Here is a 21,994-nt window from a genome sequence, read left to right on the forward strand (position 1 = left end):
TACGTTGGGATTTAATGTCCCGTTACGTAGGAGGAAAACTTATATCGGTCAGTGATGAAGTGGGGGGGGGGGGTGGGGGGTAGCTTATGATGCTCAATTTTTTTTATGCGTGAGATGTTATTAAGTCATATGGTTTAATAAAGTTAATGCATATACGCTATTAATATTAAACCATATGGCTTTATAGTGAATTTAACACTGACTTTATTAATCCATATGGCTTAATAACATTTTTGTATGAAAAAAATGAGGATGCTTACACATGAGAATTTATATATATATATATATATATATAGGAAAATGATCTATTGGCATTTAAACACATGGAAGAATTCTGACTTTGAATGAATAGTATTAAAGTTATGGATGAACTAGACACTGCCACATGTCACTAACGTTTACCATAATATGAACACTATCATCCACTGTCGTTTATAACGGCCTTCAACAAAGAAAATAAACGACCTTCAACAAAGAAAATAAAATTATCTTGAACAGAATATTTTTAATTTAGGATTATGAATTGACTCTATAATGCTGCTTCTTTGGAAGGATATTGATACGCCATTAACATCGTGCCTGCCTAATAAATCCGGGTTTTCGGTTTTCATTTTGATTTAATCCATCAAATCAAATTACAGTATATAATTTTTTTTTCCAAAGGTTAGTGATTCCGTATTACTATTAGGGAAAGTGGGGGATAAATTGCTTTTAAGTAAACAGTTGAAAAAAGAAATTAATAGTAAAAGTTTAAAGGCATCTAAAATACAATAATTTATATTTAAATTTGTATATATGGTCTTTTCATATTAATAAATAAGCAATGCTTTTCTATTTTCAGTGTTGATCTTTTTAAGTCACTCGTTTCAATATTTCATTTATTTCCTTTTCAAGCTAACAATTAATGTATATGAATGTGCGGATTATTTTTTTTATGTGTAATGATGACTAAAGATAAAAGTTGTCTCTGTTACCTAGCTCACTCCATCTTGATGCTAATATTCTACTGTCTTAATTACAGGATTTCGAAAAGACAAAGAATAAGAAAAAGAAAAAGAAGAAAAGTAAGAGAAACATTCCCTCGGTACAGAGGAAAGGAAAAAGAATGACTCCGCGAACATTTAGCTTATATTAAAACCCGTACCACTTAACCTAAAGTTTACTAACTCATTTATGAATCAATCCTTAAGAGTAACCCTCGTTGTCATACTAATTATTAACAAAACCTTTTTATCAAAAGCTTAATCACTGCTCCAAACTAAAAGAAGTTAAGCAAATTTTAAAGGTTAGAATTTATGATTGGAATAAAGAAAAAAGTCTGAACACACTAAACACATTAGATACAGGTTTAGCCATTGCCAAGTTTCTTCGGGTGTTTTTCACGTTCACTAGAATTCTTCTACTTACCTTCTTTCGGATGTGATACGTGCAATTAGGGTACAGAGGATTTAAAGTATTGATTCAGAGAATGGAAGTAAACTTCACTCTATGCACACTCAGATTGATTCATTATATAAAGTGGCAAATTGTCTGTCCACAACGTAGGAAGCCATTTCTTAACTTATTTCCAAAAGATGAGAGAGGCTAGTAGTAAGGCTCTTAGATCAGCACTGATCAATTACAATGTCAGTCCATTCCTCCTTTCTGAGATTGAAAACCAAGACATGTCAGAAACTTTCAAAACAATAACTAGCCTTTCTGGGAATACGTTGCTGCACATAGCAGCTGCGGGCTTTATTCACGATCGTGAAAATATGGCGACAACATTGGCGAGAAAGTATCCCTTCTTGATCACCATGCAAAACTCCAAAGGCGATACTCCGCTTCACGTTGCTGCTAGAGCTGGGATGTTACAAACGGCGAAAATCCTCGTCGATTGTGCGAAAAGAATGACATCATCATCTCAAATAGATGTAAAATTTCTGATGGAGATGAAAAACGTTAGGGGAAACACAGCTCTGCACGAGGCTCTTAATGCCTTGCAGGATGCTAAGAAAGACAAAAATAAACCCAAGGAAGATGGAGTAACTTCACTAGATTCTCTTGCTCGATGCCTAGTGTCAGAAGATCCAAATGCGTCCTACTTAATGAACGTTGACTGTAAATCTCCTCTGTATCTGGCGGTTGAGTCTAAAAACGAGGATATCCTGGAATACATCCTGGAAGCTCTACCAGTGAATGACGATTGCGCCACTAAGTTAGAGGGAAAATCCCCTGTGAAGGTTGCCATTGAGCTACAAAAACTAGGTAAGTAGTATTTTCCAGCAGGCAATATATGCATGCATGCATCTTTTATTTGAATTCCTAGAATATTCATAAAAAATAATTATAGTTTATTGAAAATTCTCGTGTGGGGATAGCTTCATTTTATTTAGAAAGATGCGAAAGAACGCTGAATGCCGACAGAGCACTGTCAGAACTATTGATACATCTAGCCTGAGTTACCGTGTTAATTGATTATTTTTCAGTCAACACAATAGCGTTGGCCAGATGTCCTGTTATTTTTGTTAGCACTCTGTGAAATTTTTCTGTTTAGTTATCATTGCTCTTTTAATTATATTTTTTTGTTTGAAGTATGATTTTACGTATATATTACAATTTGGGATCTATGGACTCAATGATCTACTGAGAATGGCTAAGAAATCTGTCTCAATTAGAGATGCTGCATTTTATTAGTTCTTAATTTGTATGTGTAAATAAAACTTTTAATTTTGTTTCCTTCAATTCAGGTTTGTTGAAAATGATGCACGAGAAGCAACCAGCTCTATTACTTATAAAAGATGAACAAAAGAATACTCCGATGCATTGGGCAGCATCCGTAGATCATCTTGAAGGAGTTCGTTTCCTCTACGAAATCAATCCTGATAGTGTCCTTCAACGGAATGAGGAGGGCTTTTATCCTTTCCATCTTGCAAGTGAAAATGGCGGTGTCCTAGTAATGGGAGAGTTTTTTGAAAAAAAGAAAATGCCCCAGCCAACAGATTTGTTCAATAAGAAAGGGCAGAACATTCTTCATGTCGCGGCCATGAAGGGGAAATTTGATTCCGCGAGGCGCATACTCAAAGCTAGGGATATCGATAGGCTAATTAACGAGATGGATAACGATGGAAATACACCATTGCATTTGGCAGCTTTGTGCGGTCGTCATTTGGCCGTGGCCTCTCTCATATTGGATGGACGAGCAAAGTCAGACATTATTAACCGTAATGGCAAAACAGCCTACGATATAGTTGAGAAATTATCTGCTGAAATAAATCCAGAGTTTTCCGGAGAAGACGACGATGTAAATTGTGTTCCTTCCTTTTTCTTCCATTTTTCTTTTCTTTCTTCTTTTTTCTTTTGGAGAAATTTATATACATACATACATACATATATATATATATATATATATATAGTTTTATAGTTCGGGATCTTAAAGTGTAGGAAAAGTATGAGAAAGTTTTAAAACCATAAGGTTTAATAATATTATGAAACAAAACTTTAAAATTGCATGGTTTTAAAATTTTTCTGAACTTTCCCGCACTTTATATATATATATATATATATAACCAAATTTCCCCCTACTATAATTGATATATACCATTTATCCCTTTCTATTTTTATAATAGCCAATAACCTCCATGACAACATTAATTTACAATATTACTTCTATTTTCAAATACACTTTTCTCTATGTTTATTATAAATTAAATAAATCATATGAGTAGAAACTGAATAAAAAAATAAGAAATATATGTTTTGATGTGAACAAAAAAATTATAATAAAATTTTTCTTGTATGTTTTTATTTTGTAAACATTTTCTTCTAATTAATATCTTATAATATTTTAAAATTAAATGTAAAAATACAATAAAAATATTTTATTATTTATTTTATAATAATTTTTATTTAACATTCAAGTTTTCTTATAACAGTTTTTTATCATTTTATAATAATTTTCTTATATATTTATTATAACAAAATGTTCATAAAATAAAAAGTACAAGAAAAATATTTTATTGTTAATTTTTTTCACATCAAAACATATATTTCTTATTTTTAATACTTAATTTTTTATTTTAATTTCCATTCATGTGATTTATTTAGTCTGTAATAAATTTGAATAAAAATGTATTTGAAAATAAGAGTAATATTGTAAACTTATGCTGTCAGGGGGTTATCAGTTATTATAAAAAAAGTAGGGGGTAAATGATAAATAGTGATTATAGTAGGGGGAAAATTGGTAATCTCCATATATATATATATATATATATGTGTGTGTGTGTGTGTGTATGTATGTATAGACCTCTACCTATATTTTTCAGCCTTTTTTTAGCAAATAGTGTTTGTTTTATTGATATTGCTCTTTCAGGCTAAGCTCCAGATCAGAGTTGACAATTATAAAACAACTGATAAAAATACAAAGGATTCAGAATCAAAACCAAATGTATATGATACGGTATGAAATTCCTAGACAGCTATATACAGGAACTTAACCTCTACGTATACATTTCTGCCTTTTTTTTAGCAAATAGTAATTGTTTATTGATATTGCTCTTGTCAGGTTGAGTTCCATATCAAAGTTGAGAATTATAAAACAACTGATAAAAGTACGAAGGATTCGGAGTCAAAACCAAATGTATATGATACGGTATGAAATTCCTAGACAGCTACATACAGGATAAATGTCAGTGACTAACATTTTTTTTGTAAATATTCTGCTAATTTTAAGTATTAACTTTTTAAAATATTATTTTATTAACATTTTAAAATATTATTTTTACACTTGACAAATATTTTCTTTTAAATCGAAAATGCTTACTAAACAAATTAATTATTCTATTTATATATACACACACACCATTTGTTATATGTTCGATCTGTTTAAATTTTTATGTGTATATATATATATCTTTAGGTCTAAAATTAAAATTTGGCATTCAAATTTGAGAAGTGTTTACAACGTTTTAAATATTTTGCAACGTTATAAAAATCAGTTTACAAAATTGTAAACAAAATTAATATATTTATATATATATAAATATTATCGGGTATGCGACTGCACATGTGGTGAGCTGTCGTACGTATTGTACAGATTTTCAATTTAAATAACAAAAAGTAAAATAACTTAGTTATTGTAATTCTCCTTGGTCCATGCAGATGATGACGTTATCGCTCTTATTTATAGTGTATCACTACCATCAACTTCGTTCCCCTGCCTTCCTTCGAAATCTTTTGAGGTTAATTGAAAATCTATACAAGACAAGCAAACAAAGTTCCGTCAATAGAAACGATCTTAGCAACAGGATAACCAACCTCATTGTCGTGGCAACACTTATTGCCGGTGCTTCCTTTGCTGCTTCAGTCCAAATGGGCAGCAGCAGTGGCAGCGAAACGGCTACTACTAATACTACCGCTAGTATTAGTATCCACGGTGCCGGCGCTATTCCCTTTGCACTGGCTCGTAGCAATGGTCACGACGGCGATGATGGGTCTCAAAAGAAGAAACAAGATGTACGACCATCGTTAAAAGCTTTCACAGTTTTCAACACTATAGCTATGTACACATCCATCACGGCTGCAATCGTACTGTGCTGGGCGCAACTACTTGATACGAACCTGGCATCCATAGACGTTTGGACTGCATCTCTGTTGATAATGATAGCACTTTACGCGTCATGCATTGCCTTTTTCGCCAGCATATACATGTTAAACGATACCGGCGAAGCATTTGTTATTGCCATTACGGTGATTCAAGGGGTCTTTCTTTTGCTTCTACTGCTTCGTTCATTTCAGTTGCTTGTCCCCTTTAGATTTAAGAAGCTTTTTATCTTGCTCAGCTACTTCTTTCACGTGTGGATTTTTTACTTTCTCCACTGGATCTGGAGTTCACTTAAAAAATCCGCTTGCTGTGCTCGCTGCCTCTAGGGCAAGCCGCCAAAAGAGTAGCGTTCTGTCTTTAATTACTCCTTATAAGATAGTCGATCGCAGTACTTGTCAGCTACGTAATTCTGTCTTTTTTACGTATTTAAAGGACTGAATAAATTGGAGTGTCGTCATGTTTGTATTTAACCATTTTTATTTTCCTTATTGTAATGCTATTACTCAAAGAATGTAATAAAGAATCTGTTTGCATTAATAATTGTCATGCGTGTTTATTTCTTTTATTTTTAGTTTTTTTAATATCGTTTTCTACAGTTTTATATTTATTTTTGAAAATGAGCCTTGTTGGTTGGGCATATCACTGATAATGAAAGAGAAAACACAAAAAATCAGGGGATATAATGACCCTTACTCTTTAGAAGAGACTTAAAAAAAAAAAAAAGAGTAAAATCGCAGATCAATCAAATTAGTACAATGATAACCCATATAGAAAAACAGATTTAGCTACTTTACATATAATGTAAGGTACAGTCTTATGCTTAAGTGGGATCCATAAATCAGTTTGTGAGAGGTTGTACCTTACATTACATGGAAGGTAGCAGCTCCCCCAGAAAAACTCATGAAATATCTCAATTAAACCAAAAACTGAGAAAGCCAGTAGCTTCTTTGGAAAGAGTGCTCTGAATATCGACTGGCACAGTTTTCAACAAAATAAGCTTTGAATATGCAGCTTGAGTACTATTACATAATTTTTTGATTAATGTGTTATAAGCATTTGTATGGTTGGAATCAGTTTGGTAGTTGAAATGCGTTGTGGGTTGATGAGTTCTCATCATGTTTAAATATTGTTTCTCTAAGATTGTCCAAGCACAGTAAAAATAAAGAAGCACAAAAGAAATGAAGTGATATTGCAAGGAGAAAAAAAGAAAGAAGAAGAAGAAATTAAGGAGCTGTGAGGAGTGGAATTTATTTTGAGTGCAAGTGATTAAGTGTTTTCTAGCTTGTAATATTTGAATGAAGTACGATATTTGTTTAAGGACTTTATTTCCAACACAGTGTACTGGTGCTAAGCAGCTTAAGGAGACGAGCATGCTACCGCGAAATCACCAAGAGTCCAAGCATTGATTCCACCAAAAAGTTTCAGCCAAAAAAGCTGAGACGACACAAAGGAAAAATGGGTGAGGCCGTTGACTGAATTTTGGTCCGAGTTCCTTCTTAGGGTTTTTATGTTCTACATCCATCTAGGTGATCAGAATTTCCAATTAAGTTCTCACTCTATTATGAGTTACGGAAAATAGTGTCATAGCGTCATTGGAAGTTCCACCATCAAAGGAAGAACAACAATTGGAGTATTAAGATGAAGGCCCTCCTTGGAGTATTAAACATCATGTGCTCAAGGAAATGTGGCCGAGACAGAAGCAGAGGTGGAGAAGTCAAGGACGAGGAGGATGAGACGAAGGTTGCTGTCGTGGATGAGGTTGGAATATTCTAACTACAATAATTACAAGAGAGTAGAAAGAATGGAAGAGGCCTCTCAAACTCAAGGTAAGACAAACCCCCAGTCCAATATTACAATTAATTTCAAATATTTGGCCACTAATATTCCTCATAAAGTAGGAAGATTTTATTTAAAATACTTCTGTTGCTGTACGTCAACTTAATGTATATATGACATGTGTAAATTTATTTTAAAAAATTATTATGTAATTAGTATTAGAGTTTTGGAAAAGATCAATTGCATATGCGGAAGAAAAAGTGAATAAATATAACGGTCTCGCGGCAAAGAGGGTGGTCACTTTTAGAAGTTATTTATTTATTTTTTTAAAATTTTATTTAATTCAGTGTCCGTTTTATGAACTATGAGGTTCGCTTCGTTGAGAAAATTTTATTTTGAGCTGGGGTTTTTTTGACTTTCTATTAAGCTAAGTACGGAGCAAGTTTTTTTGATTCGGTGAAGTTTCATTTTCCTTGAGATATGATTCATTCATTAAACACAGACAATTTTATGCTTTAGTTGGTTTCATCACACAACTACGTTTTATGGAAGTAAAAAGGAAGAACCAAAACGGCGTCGTTTTGGTTTAATTCGGAGTTTGACCGGAGAAAAGTAGCACTACTCTTTTCCTAATTTCTAACGCTTCAATTGATGATCGTGTAGTATTATTATATTATCTAAATTGATCTGTTCAACGCATTTCACAATCTTATTTCTATTTAATTATTCTAGACACAATCATAGCCATTTATCAAAGTAATAACTATAATTAAATACAAAGGTTCCTAGAATATAACGCCTGCAAAATCACTTGCAAAAAAAGACAAAACGAATTTACTGCATTTATGCTTGTTTTGTTCTTTGTTTTAATTAGGCACTCATTTATTGCATTTTTTTTTTTATACATAGACCTTTCATAAAAACGCATCATAAATTGAGACATTGAACGTACTCCCCGTAACAGTTGCATTATAATAATTTCTTGAGCAATGGAAAAATCATCTCAATTTTTTTTTCCTAAGTAATATGATACTCACCGATGAATGATGACTGTAGTCTAGTTAATAAAATATTTTGAAAATTGTAAAAATTTATTATTCACTTTAATAAGAATCAAATGACATGAATGAGGTTAATTAGTTACTTTGAACTTCCCACATGTTGAATCCCTTTCCTCTTCCCTCAGTTTCCTTGACTGCACAAGGCAATAGCCTTTACCCTCCAACTTATTATTGACTGGTTGTTTTTAATTTGACTTGCACACAAAGCGATAGCCATTAAAGAAATTGCATTATGCTGTTTGATGCTAATTTCTATTAGCATTTGAAATTTATTTCTGTTTTAGTTTTGTGATCAATTTTGAGATGCATATATACAATATTTATCGGGAACATTGAATAGGGCCAAGTAAGTAAAGTAAACAATATTAAATAAAGAAGGAACATTTTTTTGTTTTTTTTTTTTTGCTCTGATACCAGTTAAGAGTGTACGTGGCGTTGTTATACCAGAACTACAACAGTTAAAACTGTACTTTGGACCAGTAGTCCGCAAGCTCGGGTTTCCAGCCGATATACCTCTGTAATCAAAAACCTTTAAAACATTTTTTCTCAGGTTATACAACCCAAAACAGACTTCTCTTTAGTCTAAAACAGGGTACCAAACCAGATAAGAAATGATCAAAAGTTTTCTGATGCACGGGATCCTTACTAGAAGGCAAGTGCAGAGCATACTTCCTTAGGTTTTCAAAATGAACAAATTTAATCCTTTATTCTTTTTCTTTCTTAGAACTTCATTTGCAGAGAGAGAGAAGAGGTTTAGGGATTCATGGAAGAAAACACACGAGTTTTTTTTTTTTGGAAATTTTTTTCTTATTATTCCTCTTCTTACAAGCAAGGGGAGAGTCCTTTATATAGAGGAGGACTCTTGAGAAGATAGGACAGGACCCGTATCTTTTACAAAAGCAAAAGATAAGATAGGACAGGACCCCTATCTTTTACATAATGGCACAACTTTAATTATTACAAAAGATAAAAGTGCTTTAATAATTAAAGCATGATTTTGACAAAAGCAAAAGCAAAAGCTTAAAGTAAAAGTAAACTTTAATAATTATGCAAGCATAAAGCGAAACATCATTATGACAACAAGACAAACTACTTTATGGAAAGCAATAAGACAAACAACGTTATGGAGAGCGGAGGTTCATGTACTCGTCTTCGGATGAGCTTTCTGTCTCATATGGGTTGTTAGGGTTGCTTTTTGGGAAAAAGGTCTTGGAGAGCTTTGGATGCTTACAGTGGGGACCACGGCAAGGTGGATAAGGGCAATTATAGTCTCTGGGAGTACACTTTGGAGTATACTTAGGGGAAGTTTGGGTAGCTTTGTCAAGTTTGGATGGTTGAGCTGGTCGTTTGGAAGATTGGGTTGAGGGTCCTGGTTCAGAGGGGCCAGGTTCATCCATTGTTGGTTGGGGAAACTGGTGAAGGTGTTGGCTCAGAGGGAGAAATGCATCCCATGAGTCTTGGGAATCCTAGAACAAGAAGTCAGTGTAGTCTGGTTTTTCTTCTTTGATGATGATACCTGTAGACTTTGGTTTGGATATGGCGGATGGAGTGGGGATCATGAGGAGGTCATGTTGTGGACCTAAGGAGGTGTGTGAGATATCTTTAAGTGGCGGAGGTTGGTGGTTCAGTTGGCAAAGGTAGTTGTGCAGGACATCTTGTATGTCATTTTCAATTACAGCTATATGTGGGGCAGTGAACCATTCATATACCTGGTCTTGAGTCCAAAAGAGTTTGGTGTCTGGGTGTTGGAAGTATGGCCTGTGAATAATAAAGACTGATGTGAACAGTGGTGCTTCAGGGGCAGGCATACGATCAAGGTTGTAAATTTCTGACAGTTGTTGCAGCTTCTTTCTCCACCATGGTATGGGGGAGAACCATTCAAGTAATGTCCAGGTAAGAGAGGTGGCATTGTCTGGATTAAGGAGATGCTCCAAAGTAGGAGAAATGGGAAGGATTAGTTTGGTGGCATAAAGGACTGTTAGGCACCAGATGTACCATAACACATCTTCAGTGGTTTCTCTGGTTGGATCAAGGGTTAAACCTGTAAGGAACATATTTTCTGGGTGGAAAGTGGAAAAAGGAAAAGGGTCTGTGACAAGGTAGGCTTTCATGAGAAAGCGAAAGAGAGCTTTTCTAGCAAATTCTTGGATGGCAAAAACAGAGGAGAAGGTTTTGTTGAAGGGCAAAGTTTTCTTGGTGAGAGCTTCTGGAGGTAGGGAGGTAGCCATGGAGATAATTGGAAAATGGTAGGTGGTGGAAAACAGGGTGAGAGGGTTTTCTGGTTTGGAGAGTCTGGAGAGCATATCAGGGATGAGGTTCTGGGATCCCTTTATATGCTTGACTGAAAAGTCATATTTGGAAAACCAATCTTTTAACCTGAGTAACATTTTTTCGGGAACAGTTTTACCTTTGAAATGAAAGATATTGGGGAAGGCTGAGCTGTCCATTCGGATGAGAAAATGGTGTCCAATCAAATGATACTCAAACTTTTTGATGCCATTTTTTACCGCTAAGATTTCTTTGAACACGCTATGGTAGTGCTTCTGTGTGTCAGAAAAATGTCCACTAGCGTAAGCGATAAAGTTTTCTTTTCCGTTGATTTCTTCAAGGAGTATGGCACCCCATGATTCATCACTTGCGTCTGTCTGTAGGATGCGCTTGCCATCTGCAATCAACTTTAAAGGAGGCGGATTTTGCGCAATTTGCTTTAGGGTAGTGACAACAAATGTGTGGTCAGCATTCCATTCTGGGGGCTTCTTTTTCAATAAAGCCGAGAGATGGTGAGTGTAATGATCCACGTGGGGGATGAAATCACGGATGTAGTTGATGATGCCGAGAAACTGTTGAATTTACCTTTTGGAAAGTTGCTGATCTCGAAAGTGAAGCAATTCTTGGGCAATGTGCTTTCCTGGCTGGTAGTGTCCATCTTTTATGATCATACCAAGGAATTCAACATTATCTGTAGCAATGATGCTTTTCTTGGCCGATAACATGATTCTATGACTTTGGAGAATATCATAGAATTGAGTTAACAGCTGGCGATGTTCATCATGTGAGCCTGAAAAAAGCAAGATATCATCAATATAAATCAATGCATGATGCAAAATGGGTTGGAAGATTTGGACCATGGATTTTTGGAAAATGGATGGGGCAGTTTTGAGACCAAAGGGTAGGACGGTCCATTTGAAATGGGCATTAGGAATACAAAAAGCGGTTTTGTAGCGTTCGGAGGGTTCAATTCCTAGTTGCCAAAAACCTGATTTTAAATCAAATTTTGAAAAGATCTGGGCATTTTTGAGAAAAGTGAACATGCTTTGTCGACGAGGTAGTGGGAATTTGTCATCTTGTAAAAACATGTTTAATGGCTGGTAGTCAATGACCGGGCGTTTCTTTCCTCGGACAATTTCGGAATGCTTTTCAACATAAAAGGCTTGGCAAGCCCATTGAGAACTTGTGGGCTCAATTAAACCTTGGGCTAACAACTGTGAACATTCTTGTTGGGCTAGGAGTAAGTCAGAAGGACTCATTCCTGGATGGGTAGCTTTGGTTGGGTTAATATCTTCATTGAGTTTGAAGGGTAACTTAATGAAGAAAGACTTATTTTTCCACAAAGGATTTGGATGGGTGAACTCAGAATGGGACTCTGGACAGAAACTCAAAAGTTTGGTTGAAATATCCTGGTAAGACTGGGGAGTTTCAGACAAATTGTAGAGTTTCAGAATGTCTGTGAATGGTTTGAACATGGACTTGACTCGGATTCCAGTGGGAATGATTTGGAGGTGTTTGATTTGGTGAAGGATGTCAAATCCTAACAAGATATCCTTATTAGGAAGAGTTGAACCAATAACTTTGGTCCAAATGACACAATTTGGGAAGATTTGAATACCAATGGGTTTTTTGGTAATCAAAGAGGTGGTAAAGAGTTTGCCATTGACAGCTTTGAAATGTTCTTCAGACTGGGTCTAATATTCTGATGGAAGAATATGGGGGTTTAACATGCTGCGTTGGGCGCCAGTATCTATAAGACCAATTGCTGGAATGGGCCTTTAGAATTTTGAGGGCAAGATCTGGAGTTTGATGGATGGGATAGGAATTGTAGTATTAAGGGAGAGTAACTGTTGGTGGAAAATCACTTGAGACCGGTCACTGTCTGAATCAGAGGAATTCTGTAGTGCGAACACTGTTTCATCATTGGGCTCATCTTGTTCAGAGAAATAGAATTCCAGTTCATCTTTGGCAGGGGAGTAGTCTGTAGTTGCTTGAAGATGCTCAACTAACCGAATGAATTTTTCTCTTTTGTTGGGGCAATCTTTGGCATAGTGGCCTTTTCTCTTGCAGATGAAACATCTGCTTGATTGCTTTCGTTTGAATTCTCCAGAGGAGGAAGATTTCTTTATGAAGAATCGGTAGGGCTTTCGGGATCTGCGAGGCTTGGAGGAAAATTCTGGAGGTTTGAATTTTCGAAATTGCTGTTTTTTCTTTGAACTGCAATCGCAATCCTTTTTCTTGTGGCATTTGATCTGTGTTGAGTGTTAGAAAATGCATATTTATAAAGGAGAAAACCATCATTTTACATTTCAAGTCTTACTAACAACCCTTACTTTTATGTATTTAACCTTCTTGTGATTTAATTACATGTGTTTTATTTTAATTAAGTATTTTATGTATTTTAGGGGCATTATAGTCATTTCACAATAAAGGAGAAATCAGACGGCAAAACGAACATCACTTTTGAACTCAGGACGGTCAAAAACCTTAGGAGGAGCATAAAAGGAAAAATGGCACTATTCACATGTACGGTACTATTCACGTGTATGGTACTGTCTACGTTACTGTTCACGACACTGTTCACATAGACGGATGATGACGTGGCAGCATATCAGTGGACGAAAAATCTCGTGTACGGTGCATGCATCACACAGGATTATTTTCAACCAAACCGCGTTACTGTTCATCCGGGTCAAACTGTGTTACTGTTCATCCGCGTGGTCAAACCGTGGACTGTTGACTGATGACGTGGCGCAATCCTGAGCGTCCAAACTGTTTTTAATCCAATGGCTATGATTTACTCCATGTATCTATAAAAAAGGGGTCTCTCCCCCCTAATTTGATATCTCTGAATCCATTTTTGGGATCCATTTTCTGTAATTCCTTCTCCATCTTGTATTTTCTTCGTATTTTAATAAATTTCTATTTTGCCCCTAGTTCAATTATGAGTGGCTAATTTTCTTTCAAGCTTGGGTTGAAGGTGAAGTCTCAACATGTGTCATGGGCTTAATTTGGTAAATTTATTTTCTCTTCCCCTCTAGTTTTTGTGGATGTTTTGACTTCTCGTCGACAAATAATACTAATCTTGTCTAGTACCGCCTTGGTTTCACCGGCCCTCTAGTACAAGGTTATTATTATTTGGCACGATAAGCCGTTAGCACCATATTGATTAGAGCGTGGTTCATGAGGTGTGGATTCCCCCCTCATGATTTAATTGGCATTAATACGGATTATTTAGCCCATGATGCATGTTGATACGGATCTAGATACCCAAGTACGTCATTTCAATAGAATTATCTTCAATTTATTCTCGCCATTGCAATTCCAATTTTAGAATTTATTCTCGCCATTTTAATTTAAGTTTTAGCATATTCCAAACCATTTCCACCATAAATCCAACCACCCATTTACAAAATTAATTCTACACATAATTAAAATCCACCTCCTCGTGGGATCGACACTCGTCACCATTAGTCTATACTACAATAGATTCGTGCGTTTGCGAGTACATTAAAATTTGCACAACAAGTTTTTGGCGCCGTTGCCGGGGAGGTAAGTAATTTTAATTAATAGAATTAATTTTTGTGAATAATTTCTTTTATTTGTTTTCTTGTATTTTTTTTATTATAAAAAAAAAAGAGTGAATCTACATTTAAAGGTTAGTATTTCTTTTATTTTTTCTCTTCTTTAAAATTCTGTAATTTAATTTTCAATTTATTTTTCTTTGTAATTTTTTTTGTTTATTTTATTAATTTAATTTTTAGTTAATTTATTTCACGTATTTGTTTTTCTGTATTTTTATAGAAAGGTTTTAATAGCGCAATAAGGTTAGTATCGTAATTTCTCCCTCTTCTTTATTTTTATTTGTTTTGTTCTCATCCTTATTTTTATTTTATTTGTTTTGCATGCATGGTCGAAGGTCATTATTACCCAATCTTGAACCTATAGACCTTGAACTTGAGAAAACACTTCGCACACACAAACAAGTAAAAAATAAAATGGATTTGCAACCACAGGAGAGGCCATTTAAAGATTATTTCAGTCCTTTAGCAAATTTGAGCACATCATGTATAAGATACCCAAATGTAGCTGCTAGGAGTTTTGAATTAAAACCTAGTATGCTAAATTGTCTCCCCATATTTTATGGCTTAGAAAATGAGGATCCATATAATCATCTGAATGATTTTCATGCCATTTGTCAAACTTTTAAATATGAAAATTTTTCAGACGATGATGTTAAACTCAGATTATTCCCATTTTCTTTAAAGGATAGAGCTCGTTCATGGCTTAATACATTGCCTGCCAATAGCATTTCATCATGGGAACAAATGGTAATGAAATTTTTGAATAAATATTTCCCAGTGCATAAAACCAATGCTATTCGCAGGGAAATCTCAGAGTTTACCCAGAGAGAAGACGAGCAATTTTTTGAAACTTGGGAGCGATTCAATGGGCTACTCTTGAAGTGTCCACATCATGGGTACGAGAAATGGCACCAATGTCAATACTTTTTGGAGGGATTACTACCGAATGTGCAAGAATGGCTAATGGCAACAAGTGGAGGAGAGCTAATGTCAAAAAGTGCATCAGAGATTTGGGAATTCTTCCAGCGACAAGCGGATAATTCCCAACAACGGAGTCGATCACTCAGGAATACTAGAAGAATTAAGGGAGTAAATGAGGTTCACATTGGCGAATCAAGTTCAGAAATTAAAGAAGTCAAAGCGATAATTGAAGGTCTCTCTCGACAAATAGCATCATTATCGACTGCTAAATCAACAGAGCCACATGACCATGACTCATACTCAGATCAAGCCAATGCCATAGGTGTAATGAGAAAACCATCGAATTACAACCCATACTCCAATACATATAACCCTGGATGGAGAGACCACCCCAATTTTTCATGGTCTCAAGGATTCCAACAGAACGGACCAGCAGCTCCAGCTCCACCAATTCCACAAAATCCTCAAGCCTCTCAACCACCATTTAGACCATACAATCAGAACCAGAACCACTCTCAACCTAGACCATGGGAGGATGCATTCCAGAATTTCAGGAATGTTACTCACTCCACGATTGAGCAACAGAACCGCACCATTGATGGACTACGAAATGAGTTGAGAGCGGGCTTCAACTCACAAGCCCAATCAGTTTCAAGCCTCGAGAAGATGGTGGGACAACTTGCTTCTTCAGTTCAGACCTTGGCAATGACCGTTGAGAAAGGTAAGTTTCCAAGTCAACCAGTGCCTAACCCTAAAGGAGTGCATGAAGCAAGTACCAGTTCACCACAGCAGCATGGAGAAGTCAAAGCAGTCATGACCTTGCGAAAAGGAAAAGAAGTCGACAACAAAGTGGAGATGCTGGCGAAAAAAGTAAATCAAATTGTACCTATAAATGTTGACGACTCATCACCGGAGGAGAAAGAAGAAACCAATCCACGAGAATACGTTCCCAAAGCTCCGTTCCCCCAGAGGTTAGCTAAAGGCAAGAAGGGAAAATCCACAGGTGAGATTCTTGAAATCTTCAAACAGGTAAGTGTTAACATCCCCTTACTTGATGCTATTAAACAAGTTCCATCTTATGCCAAGTTTCTTAAAGACCTTTGTACTAAAAAGAGAAATATGCATGTTCAAAAGAAGGCATTTTTAACTGAAAATGTTAGCTCTATACTCCAACATAAAATTCCTTTAAAATACAAAGACCCAGGCTCCCCCACTATCTCATGTAGTATAGGGAACCACACAATTGAGAATGCTTTATTGGATTTAGGAGCTAGTGTAAATTTGTTGCCTTATTCAGTATTTGTGAAACTTGGACTGGGAGAATTACACCCAACTCCAGTGGTGTTACAGCTTGCAGATCGGTCCACGAAAATACCTCGTGGTATTGTGGAGGACGTGCTTATCCAGGTAGACAAGTTTTATTTTCCTGTTGATTTTATTGTAATTGACACTCAACCAATACAGGATTCAAGGAAGCACATCCCCATTATTCTAGGCCGACCTTTCTTGGCAACTGCGGATGCTCACATTCAATGCAGGACTGGAAATATGCAGTTGTCCTTCGGCAACATGACTATGGAACTGAACATCTTCAACATTGCCAAACAACCTCACAGTGCAGATGATGGAATTGTTGATGTGGATTTAATTGAAGCATTAGTTGATGATACTTTTGTTTCAAACCTTAGTGATGATCCTTTACAAACATGTTTAACTCACTTTGGTTTTGATTTTGATATTGACAGATCGGTTGATGAGGTCAACGCCCTGCTTGACTCAGCACCATCTATGGACACTAATAAATGGAAGTCAAAAGTTGAACAACTAGCACCATCAGAGAAGAAACTCATCCCATCATCAGAATCACCACCGAAACTCGAGCTCAAACCATTACCCAACACTCTGGAATATGTATTTTTGGGAGAAGAAAGTACTCTGCCGGTAATCATCTCATCATCCCTCAATGACAAACAAAAAGGTAAGTTGTTGGATGTTTTAAAAGAGTACAAAGGAGCATTAGGATGGACCATAGCAGACATAAAAGGTATAAACCCAGTAGACTGCATGCATTACATTCACCTTGATGAAAATGCTAAATCTACTAGGGAAATGAAACGTCGGTTAAATCCTAATATGAAAGAAGTTGTTAGAACAGAAGTCCTTAAGCTATTAGACGCAGGTATCATTTACCCCATTTCTGATAGTTCATGGGTCAGTCCTGTGCAAGTTGTCCCCAAAAAGTCAGGAGTCACAGTAGTTACCAATGTTGATAATGAATTGATACCAACTAGGGTAACTACAGGATGGCGTGTATGCATTGATTATAGAAAGTTGAATTCTGTCACACGTAAAGACTATTTTCCCTTACCATTTATTGATCAAATGCTTGATAGATTAGCAGGTCATGAATTTTATTGTTTTCTAGATGGCTACTCAGGATATAATCAGATCCCCATAGCACCAAAAGATCAGGAGAAAACCACTTTCACTTGCCCTTTTGGCACATTTGCATATAGGAGGATGCCATTTGGATTATGTAATGCACCTGCTACATTTCAACGATGCATGTTGAGCATTTTTTCTGATATGGTTGAACGATTTCTTGAAGTCTTTATGGATGATTTTTCTGTCTTTGGTGACTCGTTTGATCAATGTTTACATCATCTAACACTAGTTCTGCAGAGATGTGTCGAGAAGAACTTGGTCTTAAATTGGGAGAAATGCCATTTTATGGTAAAACAAGGTATTGTTCTCGGTCACATCATTTCGAGCAAAGGTATTGAGGTTGACAAAGCCAAGGTGGATCTCATTTCTAATCTTCCTCCACCCAAAACAGTCAGAGAAGTAAGATCTTTCCTTGGGCATGCTGGATTCTATAGACGTTTCATTAAAGATTTTAGCAAAGCTTCTAGACCCTTATGCAATTTACTTGCTAAGGATGTACCTTTTGTCTTTGATGATTCATGTCTTGTTGCGTTTGAAAAATTAAAGCATTTGTTGACATCATCACCCATCATTCAGTCCCCGAACTGGAGTTTACCATTTGAACTCATGTGTGATGCATCTGATTATGCAGTAGGAGCAGTATTAGGACAAAGAGTTGATCGAATTCCCCACGTTATTTACTATGCTAGTATGACATTGAATGATGCACAGTTGAACTATTCAATTACTGAAAAAGAAATGCTAGCAGTAGTGTTTGCATTAGAGAAATTTCGATCTTATCTCATTGGTTGTAAAATAATCGTGTTCACAGATCATGCTGCTCTTAAATATCTTCTCACAAAGAAAGATGCAAAAGCTAGACTAATTCGTTGGGTGTTACTTTTGCAGGAATTTGACTTGGAATTCAAAGATAAAAAAGGGACAGAAAATGTTGTGGCGGACCACCTCTCTCGTCTCCATCTTGACACAATTACAGAGCCATTAATATTGAATGAGTCATTTCCAGATGAACAATTAATGAGTGTGGAAGTATTACCTTGGTATGCTGATATAGTTAATTATCTTGTTACAGGTAAACTTCCTGAGCATTGGACCAAGCAAGACAAGGCAAAATTCTTTGCAGAGATAAAGAATTTCTTTTGGGATGACCCGTATTTGTTCAAGTATTGTGCGGATCAAATTGTTAGACGATGTGTCCCAGAAAGTGAAATTCAGAATATCCTTTCATTCTGCCATGAACAAGCTTGTGGAGGCCATTTCAGTGCTAAGAAAATAGCGACTAAAGTTTTACAATGTGGTTTCTATTGGCCATCTATATTTCGAGACGCTTACACTTTCTGTTCTTCATGTGATAGGTGTCAACGAATGGGAAGCATTACGCGAAGGAATATGATGCCACTAAATCCAATTTTAGTGGTTGAGATTTTTGACGTATGGGGCATCGACTTCATGGGACCCTTTCCCCCTTCTTTTGGCCATCAATACATATTGGTTGCTGTTGACTACGTATCAAAATGGGTAGAAGCAATTCCATGTAGGACCAATGATCACAAGGTGGTGATTGCATTTTTGAAAAGCAACATTGTCTCGCGCTTTGGATTCCCTCGAGCAATAATCAGTGATGGTGGTGCCCACTTTTGTAACAAAGCATTCAAAGCTCTTTTGACAAAGTATTCAATCACACACAAAGTGGCGACCCCGTATCATCCGCAAACCAGTGGCCAAGTTGAGATCTCCAATCGAGAAATAAAGCACATATTAGAAAAAACGGTGAGGCCGGACAGAAAAGATTGGTCATTAAGACTTGATGATGCCTTATGGGCATATAGAACGGCTTTCAAGACCCCGATTGGGATGTCACCCTACAGGCTAGTGTATGGAAAAGCTTGTCACCTACCTGTGGAACTCGAGCATCGTGCGTATTGGGCCATCAAGAAATTCAATTTTGACATGCAGCAAGCCAGCTCAGAAAGAAGATTACAGCTGGCAGAACTTGAAGAAATTCGCAATGATGCATAGGAAAATGCCAAGATTTACAAGCAACGAATGAAAGTCTTCCATGATAAGCAAATTATGAGAAAATCGTTCACTCCAGGTCAGAAAGTGCTTTTATTCAATTCTGGCTTGCACCTATTCCCAGGTAAGTTACGCTCTCGTTGGTCTGGCCCATTTATTGTTCATACTGTTTTTTCACATGGGGCAATTGAAATTAAGGACCCAAAGAACGGTGTCACATTTAAAGTTAATGGTCAAAGATTAAAGCCATATCTAGAGTACCAACCACATGACGAAGACACCGAAATAAATTTGAGTGACCCACCAAATTTGAATTGATTTTTTTTTCTTTCTTTTCGTTGATTTGATTTTTCTTTCTTTCTTTTTATTATTATTCTTTTGCTAATTGAAATTGTTTTTGCATAAGTGTGTGTTTATTTTACCATTAAGTTTTCTCTTATCATTTTTAATCATGAGTCTTATACTTAGACCGTTCCTCCTGAACATTCTTAAACCACTTCAACGTGTCAAAACTCATCTCAAAAGGCAGATTCAATTTTGTAAAACACAACGCATTTGGGCTCTACAACCACCAGAGTTAGTAGCCTATGTTGAGGGTTTAGAACGCCAACTCAGAGACATTGAGAGAAGTGTTTACGACATCCAGTTGGAGCTTGAGGTAAATTCAATAAGAGGACGATTTTAATTTTCTTTGTGTGTTTTAATTTGTTTTTCTGTTTGAGTGCTTTAGTTTGTTACCCCGGTGAAGTGGCGGATAACGGTACTCCGTGACAATCAAGTCAGTTACTTCAGTTTCCCATAATAACTGATATTCTGAGGCGAAGGTATGTACAGAAACGAGATTCTAGCGAAACTTCACAAGCGATTCCCTTCACTTCCTCAGAATGCCCTCCTTACGATTTATAAAGCTCGTCCGAACGCATGCGATTACTCATGAGGAATAACATACCTGCTGACATCCGTTGGTTAATCGAAGCGAAAGTACGATCGGCAGGTGAGTTACCTCCAAAATTTATTGCATACATGCCTAGTTGTGGTAAAGGAAATTATGCAAGAAAACGACGAGCTCGAAGAATTTCTGTTGCTTGTCATAAGTGTGCCAGAATGAGTTGCAATAAAAACCCATGTTCTTTAGGAATGGTGTCTGATAACAGGGAAGATAAGATTCAATTCATTAGGGATGGCTTGAATAAGGAGTCATTGGATGATATCCTTTTGTCTCTTGAAACGCATCCCAGTGGATATGTGCAAGGAGCGATTCTCCAGTTATGGCCATTATTCCAGAAAGAGCATGCACGATATAGTCTCGGGAATCTGACTATAAACGACCCTGTTTGCCAGTTTATAAGAAAACTGGATAGGAAGCCTATCCTCGACCCATAGAGGGCGTTCAAGCCGTTTCTGGACGTAAAACCAGAGGAAGATGTGAGCCACAGTCGCAACTACCTGTAAATATCCTTTTACTTTATTGTTATTTTATTTCACTATTGTCTTATTGTTTGCATTATTGTCTTTAATAATTTTATTACTGTTTGCTTTTTCCTTTTTACTGTTTTCTTTTTGACTTGCGAGCCACGTGCTTTACGCGTTATTTGACATGGACATGTGACCTCATACACAACTATGACCCACTATCACCAAGACTCTTAAATGCGATTTTCTTTGTCAATCACTCACAAATTATTTTTGCGAAGTATCACAATGGCAGTTACTCCCAATAGACAATTCAAGAACATTTGTGTGCTTTCTGGATTTACATATGGCAAACATAAAGAGTTCGTTGAGGCAGCCATAGATCTTGGTCGAAGCATAGCAGCAAGAAAATTACACTTGGTGTATGGAGGAGGTAACCGAGGGTTATCAAAAATGGTCTCAGAAGCAGCTTTTATCAGAGGAAGTCAAGTGTTAGGCATCATCCCAAGAGTTTTAAAACCATTGGGCAGTTCGTCTGACTCATCAACTGGAGAAGCGTTAGTCGTCTCAGGTATGCAAGAAAGAATAACTGAAATGCTTAATCATGCTGATGCTTTTATTTTCCTTCCAGGAGATCTTGCGACACTAGAGGCACTTATCACACTAGCATCTTGGGCCCATCTGCACATCCACCAGAAACCCATCGGTTTGTTAAATGTCAATAAATTTTATGATGGCTTTATCGCATTTCTTAACCATGCAATAAAAAACTACTTCATTCCTTCCCATGCGAAAAAACTTTTTATTTGTGCTCACACTGCTAATGAGCTACTTGATATGTTACAAGCTTATAGACCGGAGCCAAACCCCTGGACCTTTGTGTTGGAGCGTCCAAATAATGACGGTAACAGTAGCCGCAGTAAAAAGTA

The 21,994-nt window shown here is 36.4% G+C and overlaps 1 protein-coding gene and 1 non-coding gene across 2 annotated transcripts; one reads left to right on the forward strand and one right to left on the reverse strand.

Moving 5' to 3' along the window:
• The first annotated feature begins 1,574 nt into the window (after window positions 1-1,574).
• LOC18047282 (ankyrin repeat-containing protein NPR4) lies at window positions 1,575-9,718 on the forward strand. Its single transcript, XM_024187300.1, has 6 exons — window positions 1,575-2,247; window positions 2,730-3,283; window positions 4,352-4,438; window positions 4,544-4,630; window positions 5,140-5,727; window positions 9,605-9,718. Exons 1-6 carry the CDS (start codon window positions 1,575-1,577, stop codon window positions 9,716-9,718), a joined length of 2,103 nt encoding a protein of 700 aa, XP_024043068.1.
• Window positions 9,719-15,065: 5,347 nt separating this feature from the next.
• On the reverse strand, window positions 15,066-15,169 carry LOC112100511. Its single transcript, XR_002906879.1, has one exon. It is a non-coding gene; the product is annotated as a small nucleolar RNA R71 (small nucleolar RNA).
• Window positions 15,170-21,994: the final 6,825 nt, after the last annotated feature.

This window comes from Citrus clementina, unplaced genomic scaffold (genome assembly GCF_000493195.1).
Source record: "Citrus clementina cultivar Clemenules unplaced genomic scaffold, Citrus_clementina_v1.0 scaffold_3, whole genome shotgun sequence".
In the NCBI taxonomy this organism is placed as follows: domain Eukaryota; kingdom Viridiplantae; phylum Streptophyta; class Magnoliopsida; order Sapindales; family Rutaceae; genus Citrus; species Citrus x clementina.

What these genes read in the sequence shown, in the direction of transcription:
- LOC18047282 (XM_024187300.1), top strand. Translation starts at nt 1,575, where the DNA reads ATGAGAGAGGCTAGTAGTAAGGCTCTTAGATCAGCACTGATCAATTAC. An exon ending in TTTCCGGAGAAGACGACGAT is followed by an intron (nt 3,284 to 4,351) that starts GTAAATTGTGTT and finishes TTGCTCTTTCAG; the next exon opens with GCTAAGCTCCAGATCAGAGT. An exon ending in AACCAAATGTATATGATACG is followed by an intron (nt 4,439 to 4,543) that starts GTATGAAATTCC and finishes TGCTCTTGTCAG; the next exon opens with GTTGAGTTCCATATCAAAGT.